The 9,048-nt window shown below is 31.2% G+C and overlaps 4 protein-coding genes across 4 annotated transcripts; all 4 read right to left on the bottom strand.

Moving 5' to 3' along the window:
• Positions 1 to 75: 75 nt before the first annotated feature.
• BX664DRAFT_198979 (uncharacterized protein) lies at positions 76 to 996 on the bottom strand (the record flags this gene model as incomplete). Its single annotated transcript, XM_051540107.1, has 4 exons — positions 868 to 996; positions 740 to 789; positions 345 to 641; positions 76 to 284 (listed from the first exon to the last, which is right to left on the bottom strand). Coding segments are annotated over exons 2-4 (548 nt in total), but the record flags the coding sequence as incomplete, so codon positions are not given.
• Positions 997 to 1,592: 596 nt separating this feature from the next.
• BX664DRAFT_388640 (uncharacterized protein) lies at positions 1,593 to 2,840 on the bottom strand (the record flags this gene model as incomplete). The annotated part of the gene is made up of 4 exons (XM_051549482.1): positions 2,705 to 2,840; positions 2,594 to 2,615; positions 2,409 to 2,525; positions 1,593 to 2,325 (listed from the first exon to the last, which is right to left on the bottom strand). The coding sequence occupies exons 1-4, from the start codon at positions 2,757 to 2,759 to the stop codon at positions 1,593 to 1,595; spliced, it is 927 nt and encodes a 308-aa protein (XP_051397240.1). The 5' UTR covers positions 2,760 to 2,840.
• Positions 2,841 to 3,894: 1,054 nt separating this feature from the next.
• On the bottom strand, positions 3,895 to 4,911 carry BX664DRAFT_341045 (uncharacterized protein). The gene is made up of 4 exons (XM_051546929.1): positions 4,613 to 4,911; positions 4,352 to 4,531; positions 4,224 to 4,292; positions 3,895 to 4,138 (listed from the first exon to the last, which is right to left on the bottom strand). Exons 1-4 carry the CDS (start codon positions 4,699 to 4,701, stop codon positions 3,997 to 3,999), a joined length of 480 nt encoding a protein of 159 aa, XP_051397239.1. The 5' UTR covers positions 4,702 to 4,911; the 3' UTR covers positions 3,895 to 3,996.
• A 2,217-nt stretch (positions 4,912 to 7,128) lies between these two features.
• BX664DRAFT_341033 (GPR1/FUN34/yaaH family-domain-containing protein) lies at positions 7,129 to 8,271 on the bottom strand. The gene is made up of 3 exons (XM_051546928.1): positions 7,925 to 8,271; positions 7,794 to 7,820; positions 7,129 to 7,643 (listed from the first exon to the last, which is right to left on the bottom strand). The coding sequence occupies exons 1-3, from the start codon at positions 8,147 to 8,149 to the stop codon at positions 7,239 to 7,241; spliced, it is 657 nt and encodes a 218-aa protein (XP_051397238.1). The 5' UTR covers positions 8,150 to 8,271; the 3' UTR covers positions 7,129 to 7,238.
• Between the last annotated feature and the right edge of the window lie 777 nt (positions 8,272 to 9,048).

Below are 9,048 nucleotides of genomic sequence, written 5' to 3'. Positions count from 1 at the left end.
TCATCATCATCTAGATTTGTTGAATCATTATTTCGAGTACGATAAAATTGTAATTTGATAGTAATCATTTCATTGGAAGGAGTAAATTGATTACTAGATAAAGATTCCAAATCTTGGTAAGGGATAGACCAACCACGAGCTAATTCCAGAATTTTATCTTGAGGAGCAACAAAACTTGATCGAATAGCTCTTGGATTATTGACGCGTTGTGCAGGTCTTAACATGAATCGTAAAATAGTTTCCAAAACGTCAATATCAGTTGTATTTAATAAAGCCGTCAAATGCTAATTTATATATAAAATATGAGTTTAATAAATTATAAAACAAAAACAAAAAAAACTTACTTCATAAGAGTTATAAATATTTCTGTTGGTACAATGTTCAAATAATGTAAGACTAAAGTTGGCAATGGCAAGAATCAATTGTTTGATAGAAGGATCAAAAGGAATAGTTTGTATTGTATCCAGTTTGTAATCATTACAAATACGTTGTAAAATAGTATCAAATCGGTTGAGTACTGTTACCCAATGAAAAAGATCCCCACGTGGATAAATCCATTTATCAAGTTGTTTAATCAAGTTGGGTATGTTAGCTTCGGCATCTTCTTCCAAGTGTTTGATCACAGTACGAAGTGGTAGAGGCTATATAAATAAATAAAATAATAATAGTAAAAAAAGAGTTTATAATAAATATTCTATTCTTTTTCGTTTTTTTTTTTTTTATTATTTTTTATTTTTACCAAAGGTGCTAGCTTTTTTGAAGGGGTCTTTTTGATCTTCATGATCGAGACTAAAAATTAAGAAAAAAAAAGGTATTAGACACGTAATGAGATCACGTCAGCAAAATAAAAAATAAAGAATACTTTACCAAAACAAAATCAGAATGTAAGAAATGTTTTGTCAAGTTTTAAGTGTTTGAATACACAATATGAAGATTTTATAATAAAAAGAAAAAAGAAAAAATCAAAAAGAAAATTTAAAAAAATAAGAAAAAAAAAATAAAAAGAGATTTGAGAAAAAAAAAAAAAAAAAAAAAAGAAAGAAAAAAAAAAATGGGGGGATTGAGAGAGAAAGAGAGAGAAAAACGAAGAAAAGGGGAATTTACAACTCAGCAAAAAAAACATGAACCCTCACAGTCAAAAAAATTTATTCGCTTTCAGCTTCTGCGGCAACATCTTGATAATAATAAATATTAATATGAAGAGAAAATTTAATTGGTTGAAAAAGAAAAGGGAAAAAAAATCAAATCTTTTTCATATTAATAAAAGAAAAAAAAAAATAAACCACTATAGATGGAAGTTTTTATGTATAGATGACATTATATAAACAGTGTACAAGAGCAGTTTTCTTTTAAGACAAAAAAAAACCCTATAGCCTTACGCGGTGTTTGAACATGGCATCAATGCAGATTGACAAAAAAATCAAATGGCCGATGCAGCACAAAAAAAAAAAAAATAAAGTATTTTTTATTAAGAATCAAAAAAAAAAAAAAAAAAGAGGGGAAAAGGGGATGATAAGGAATGGTTAATGAGGGGGTGGGATGAAGTTATCGGGGTATACAAAAGGAATGAGTCCCAAGAAAATATATATATATTAATGATGATGATGATGATGATGGTGATGATCATCATCATCTTGAGCATAATCTAATACGACACCAACAAATTCATCCAATATCTTTGTATTCTTAACATATTTGATATTGGTAGCATTTCCTAGTGGTTGTTGATAAGAAGAAGAAGGGTACAAGAATGTATGGACAGGAGGTAAAACAAGAACTGAAGAGGAGGTAGAAGATGATGATGGAGAGGAATCATCAGTAGTTGTGGTACTAATACTACTTTCACTACTGCTACTTGTTCGTCTTCTTAAACTTGTACTTGATATCAAAGAAGGGCATAAAGAATCAATCGACGGTAATTCAATCTTTTGATGAGGCATGTTGTAAAAAGGTAATTCTGATTTCCATACACGATTTTCTACATCATCACGTTCATTAGTATCATTTTCATCATCTTCATTTAATGATGATGATGACGATGATGATGCAGAGGGATGATGACGATGACGATGCATTTTTACTTGTTGAGTTGATGGTGGTGATGTGGATGAAAAAGCAGAGGTTGAAGAAGTAGTGGACGATGATGATGATTTTGATTTTATATTGATTCGTCTTCCTAATCGTCTGATGATTTCGTCCCTGATAAATGTTTGTTTTTCCAAAGAATCTTGATCACCAAACTTTTGTCTAGCCAATCTATATACACGACATCGTAAATCATTTTGTCGATTCTTTTCACGATTTTCAGCTCGCCACTTTCGCATTCTAATTAAAAAAAAAAAAAAAAAAAAAAAAATAGGTAAATGGAGAATAGCGGACTTGATTTGTTTTGTCTATGTATAATTTACCTTTCAGTTGTTTCTTCTTTAGAGACTACCTTCTTTGCATGACCCTTCCATCTTTTTTGATCACGACTCCTGACATAAGGAATGTTGTGAATGTTTGGATTCTCCATGTGTCGCTTTCTATTATTAGTTTTGATAAATGATAAGTAACTGAAAGTATTAAAAAAAAAAAAAAGGTACTGACTTACAAATTGGATCGTGTGGCAAACACTAAAAGGAGGAAAAGTAAGAAAAATAAAGAAAAAAAAATCAGTTTTATCAATATATGATGGTGATGATGATGATGATGATTTTATTACTTTTTGGGCATTGAGAGCAGGAGAAGATTCTTGTAAAGTCATCTTGTTGTGTCATAACCAAAAATGTAAAAAAGAATTAATTTTTTATATGAAAATATTATATAGATTACAATGAAAAAAAAAAAAAAAAGTTAAGAAAAAAAAAAGAAAAGAAAAAAAGGAAAAAGGAAAGAAAAAAAAAAAGTATCAAGTTTTATGTTTATGTTGTTGTTTTTTCATCTATCCTTCTTTAAATGCCGTCAACATAAAATTTTTTACATTCTTTTTTTCATAAGCATCAAAAAAAGTAAAAGGTGCACATATTGCATATATATATAAATCAATCCTTTTCGAATAACCGGGGTCAAAAAATAATAATAATACTGATGATGATCATATCAACTATTACTACTGTGACTATTACTCTTTTTCTTTTTCTTTTTATAATAATATAAATGATCTATTCATTCAAAATGATGAAAAAGAAAAAGAGTTCAATAAAATTGTATCTTTTACTACTTGTTCTATTGTTTTTTGTTTATTCAATCACTACATACCTAATTATTATGCATGTATGTTTGTCATATAACAAAACGGATCAACATCATCATCATAGGAATCATCATAGGAATCATCAAAATGGAATCGCATATATCATTCCCGGGTCACCCCCTTTGATTCCCTGGCTTTCCCTGTGATTTTCTGGTGTAAAATAAACCTTGCATTCCCAAATTCATCATAAATTAAAAAAGAAACAAGTGAATAAGAAATAAAAAAAAAGACTATATGCAAAAGACTAAGGCTACTCAAATACCAATCGGATTCATATAAATAATAAATATCATAACAAAAAAGCAAATAAAGCGGGGTAAAAGGGGCTTGATTAAATTTTTCACTCTGCTTTCCACACACACTCTTTTTTTTTTTTTTTTTTTTCTCTCTCTTTTTTTTTTTTTCTTCCCCTCTCTCCAACCCCCTTATTTTTTTTTCTCATCCTATTCAAATCAAATCCTTTGGAAAATACGCTTGATCCCTTGTTTTATCAAAAAATCATATATACTTTTACTTGTTTGAGTCGTCATCTTATCATTCAAGAAATCCAGTTTGTATCACAAACAGTAAACAATAACAATTCACTACTATCACATATCTACTACCATTACAACAATAACAACAAACATACACAATTGTATCACTCTGATAATAATAATAACAATAATAAAAAGACATTCTTTATTTAATAATCTATTCAATAAATTACTAAACATCCAATCAATCCATCAAATCAATCAATCGATCAAGTAATTCATTCATCATCCGTACATAAAATCTCTTGCTTCTTCTTCTTCTTCTTGTTTAGCCTGTTCTTCAGTTTCTACCTTGAAGCGACACATTGGGCATGTATGATGTAATTGTAACCATGGTAATAAGCATCCTTCATCAAAGTAATGTCCACTGTCAAAATAAAATAAAAAAGTTTTGAGGTAAACAAAAACAAAATGTCATTTATTCCCATGATTAACCGTCATCATCTTATTACCATGGCATCTTGGTCACCTTGTCTTGACTTGATTGTAATATTTCTTTGCATATAATACATGTTTCTTCACTATAAAAAAAAAAAGATAAAAGATCAATACTTATTCTCGTTTTGTTCTCCTTGATTACCTTGATAAAGACTTTTTGGCAATAGTGGGTAAAGAAATCATGAATCGGTGAGACGCCGGTGGTGGTCCTTTACCTTGACTTTGTGATTCTTCTAAAAGCTGTGATACTAAGTTGTCCAAAAATTGTTCTTGATTGACATCACCATGATCTTGCATTTGTTGTTGATATTGTCGAAAGAAACTGAATATGCATAATATACAAAGTTAGTTCAAATAAATACACACTTTTCTTTACTAGTTGACCTCCTTTTTTTTGGCATACTTTGCTGTTTGCAATAATTGATTGACATTATCTGTCGTCATATTCTGTGATCGATAGTGTTGAGAAGATAAAGATGTTGTTGGAGTCATAAAATCGTCAAGATCTACATTATACGTTTTGGCTGTTCCAGGTTTTCGTATATTGGTTTTGATATTAAGGTCGTCTAGTGTATATATATAATCAACTATGAGTTTTCATTTATTCATCATATTTCAATAAAGTTCTATAATAATATGTAAGTTGTTACCAAAATAACTAGCCATGGTCAAAGATGAAGAGAAAAAAAAAAAAAGAATTAAGGTAAGTGTTTGAAGACAAGAAAAAAAAAGCTAATTGCGTATTCATCTACCCAAAAAATATGGTCAGCTGGATATGAACTTCGATCCAAATATAGATATTGGAGAAAAGACAGAAGGGGCCAATCAAATATCAAATAAAACAAAATAGACAAAGAATATATAGAATATGAAGGATGGTTAATTCATTATTATTATTAAAAAAAAAGAGGTACTTACACTGTAAAACTGGTTAATTCTATCAAGCCACAAGAGAAGAACGAAGACAGGGCATCCGATACCATCCTGAAACAGTTGTTTGCTTGGTTGAGTACCAACCGGTTGACCACGCCACGGGCAAAGTAAAAGAGAAGGAAGTCGAAAAAAGAGGATAAACAAAGACAGAGTGTACCAAAGAGTAGAAAGAGAAGAAGAGGAACAAATACAAAAAAGGACCACAGAGACGCAAGATAAAAATCACACTATTAGTATTGATGATAATACAGGTGTAACTATAAAACAACGAGGAGCCAACCAAAAGACAGCGTACAATAAAACAGAGGAGACAACTTAGGAAGAAAAAAAAAAAAAGAGAAGAAACAAGTGATAAGAGCACACCAATAGGATTGATACAAACAACGGAAACCAAGGATAAACCAAATTAAGAGATAGTACAAGAGAAAGCGAGTTGCATATATGCTCTTGCAGTACTAGTTCCTCCTGTAGAAGTAAGGTACGTCCTGGAATTGTTCATGGAAGGGGATGCTTGAAGTCTTGAGAGCGTTCTTCATTTGATACTTGCAAAACATGGCGAGATAAAAGCTGTTTCGAGAGGCATTGATATGCAGTTCCACACCATATTACAGTCGCTGCAAACTATCACAGCACGTAGATGACCACAAGCACTTAGATCCTTGTTATGCATGCCGCTTGTGAAGTATTTCTGGCATACGTAAATTGAAAATTGAAAAATACCATTAGATTAATCTTTTTTTTTTTTTTGTTATTCTTTAATACCTTTGACGATATATATTCTTCATTAACTGATACAATAACTAGTTTGCCATCATGTTCAGCACGCTTGAGAGTCTTGTAAACATGCTTCACTATTCCATATTACTTTCCTTTCTAGGTTATTCCAAAATATTCTTCATCAATAGGCAGTATAAAAATATTGTCTGTTGGAGTAAAAAAACCAAGTTTTTGTTATTTGCTAGCAAAAAAAAAAAAAAAAAAAGTCAGTATTCAGCCGGTTATTGAACTTTCCTTTTTTGTTTTGTTTACTTACATGATATTAGTTATTTTATCATGCTGTTGAATAGGAAAGGAGTTGTATTTGAGGCCGCCTTTGAGAAAAATATTGACTACCTCGGCATCCATTTGATGTTGATCCACGTAGTTCAAGAATTGATCATTTGTGTATGTTTCACCATAGAAGCCAAGGATTGCTTGTAGATTCGACAAACTTATAAGTAGCATAGTCCAAAATAGACTCGAGAGCTTGAAGTCTTCGGTGTCGGTATATTTGCCTCAATATTGATAACGTTGTCCATATGATTACTCTTCGAGTCTTTGCTGCTTTGCTGTTTGTATAATCATACTGGATTTGGAGTACCATTCGGCTATCGATATACTTCTTTGTTCTTTGTTATCATTGTTGCCCTCACTTGTTCAAAAGGCCAATATTTGAGCTTGGTATGTTGCCAGCGATTCATTTCACGGTAATTATCGAGAGTCTTTACCATTGAGAGTTCATAGGGCATAGACGATATGGAGCATCCTTATAACCTTGTTGACTGCAATGGCGACATGTAAATTAGAGAAGAAATAATAATTTAAATAAAAAAAATAAGAGAACAGCGTTTATATATATATAATTACCTTGGTTTACTGCTTCAAGTTGGTTTTTCTCGTCTTGTTTTAACTGAATTAATGATCTCTTTGTTCCACAAAGTAATAAAGAAGGGTAAAGTCATTTGAAAAAGGAATAAACAATTTTCAAAAGAAGAGATTGAATAGAACTGGATATGTCTGTGGGAAAGAAAAAAGAAAGAAGAAGAAAAAGGAAAGAAAAAGAAATCAGAGGTATTCTTATCGCAACCGCACCAAAAGGTTTTCTGGGTTTCAACTTGGTGGATGCATTGATCAAATACCTAATGATTTTCCTTCCGTTGACAGCATACTATGTTGGACATTCAAGATAAAGTTCACCTTGATCTTTTTTTTTTTTTGTCTTTTCAATGAGGGTTTAAAGATATCTTTTTATTGAAAATGGAAAAAAAAAATTTAACGTTATAATATTAGGATAGGGGAAGAAAAAAAAGGGGTAAAAAAAATTATTATTTTTTTTTCTAAGCTAAGCGACCAACAGGTAAAGTAAAATGAGAAGATTCTTTGGTGAGCAAACCACTGAGAGCATTATACCAAGCAATAAATGCAGTGATTAAGCCTAGTACACCTCCTGCTTGCTGTGTGACAATGCTACCGTTGAATTTCGCCGCTGCCAAAAGTACAAAGGTGATGAAGAGCATAAAGAAGAGAGCAACAAGACCTACTGTCGAACGATGACAGGCAATCAGCATCACACCGGTAAAGATAGTCCAACCCAAGAGATAATAGCCCAACGATTTGTTCAGAGTCACTGTATCACCTTTATAGCTATCGATGACATTGAATGAAGGAATGAACATCATGCCAAAAGATAGCCAGAAACCACCATAACTAGAGAATGCAGTAGCACCAAAGGTGTTACCAGTCTATTTTTTTAAAAAAAAAAAATAAAAAAAAAGGAAAGGATATTAGTATTCATTTAGATCATTAACATCATCGCTATCATATGAATAATAATAATGATGATGATGATGTGATGGCATTGATGATGATTGATAGGAGGGTGAATGACTCACTCTAAATTCCCACATGCCAGCAAGTAACTATTTAAAAAAAAAAAAAAGTATGAAAAAGTCGAATGTCAGCATACCTTTTTTTTTGTAATGCCAATCATCATTCTATACTTTTATATAAAATAAAAACTTACTTGTACTAATCCACCGTAGCCCATTGCAAGGCCTGTAACCACACCATGAGGCGAAGTAGGAGCGAGTCCAGCACCTGCATTGTGAAGTGACAAGACAAATGTAGTTAAAGCGAATGCACTCAAACCCAATGGTCCTGGGTTAGCAATCACTACTGGTGCAACAGGAGGAGGAGGTGCTGACACAACTTGGAACTTGGATTCAATATCGTTGACTTCAATAGACATGATAGAGGGTGAAAAGAAATGAAATTAAAAAAAAAGGAAGACAAAAGAGAATACACCTTTAGATCCAAAAAAAAAGAAAGGAAAGACTTGTTTTTATATGTGAAACCTTGATTAAGTTTTTTTAAGGAGTCAAAGGGGAAAAAGAAAAGAAAAAAAAAAAGGGGATCGACCCTTTGAGGAGAAAAAAAAAAGCCATCCTATTGATCCAGATAGATAATATCGTATGTATGAATTTTCAATGGAATAAATCAATATAATTACATTGGATGATTTTCCATGCCTATTAGTTGAATATGAGGGAGAAAATTCTCTGGTTTTTTTTTTTTATTATTTGTTCTTTGACTTATCCTCTGATCTTCAAGGAGAATTCATCTGAAAACTAAAAGGATGATTCTTTTTTTTTATGATGCATGATACAGATGCCCCTTTTGTCTACATGTTAAAAAAAAAAAAAAGCATTGGAAATCTCCTAATACAATCTGTATATACCTCTTTTTTTTTTAAAAATAAAAAAAATGGTTGTCTGAGAAATGAGCTTCCTAAAGGGGATTCATAACCTAATTAGGTAAAAGGAAAGGTACATCCGTTTCTTTTTACGGATTGTTTTCTATTTTACAAGTTGTATCATCATCGTATAGTTGTTAGTCTGTTGCAACAACGATTATCTAGTCTAATATCACTAAAGATACTCATTCGTTTATTAAATAGAAATATTTCTGATACTGCATATGTTATAACCGGTCTTTTATTTGAGAAAATAGGAGAACAGAAGGTAAAGAATTGATCATCCATACAGTTTACTCTATCTATGATGATGGCCCTTTGTAATTAAAACTACTAAAATACTAACTATAGATTAATTTTTTTTTTACCCCACAGTTCTAAGAGAAAGATAAAAA

Source organism: Halteromyces radiatus, assembly GCF_025201355.1.
Source record: "Halteromyces radiatus strain CBS 162.75 chromosome Unknown BX664scaffold_8, whole genome shotgun sequence".
In the NCBI taxonomy this organism is placed as follows: Eukaryota; Fungi; Mucoromycota; class Mucoromycetes; order Mucorales; family Cunninghamellaceae; genus Halteromyces; species Halteromyces radiatus.
Note: the sequence above shows the minus strand (reverse complement) of the source record. Positions and strands in the feature narration are given on the sequence as shown.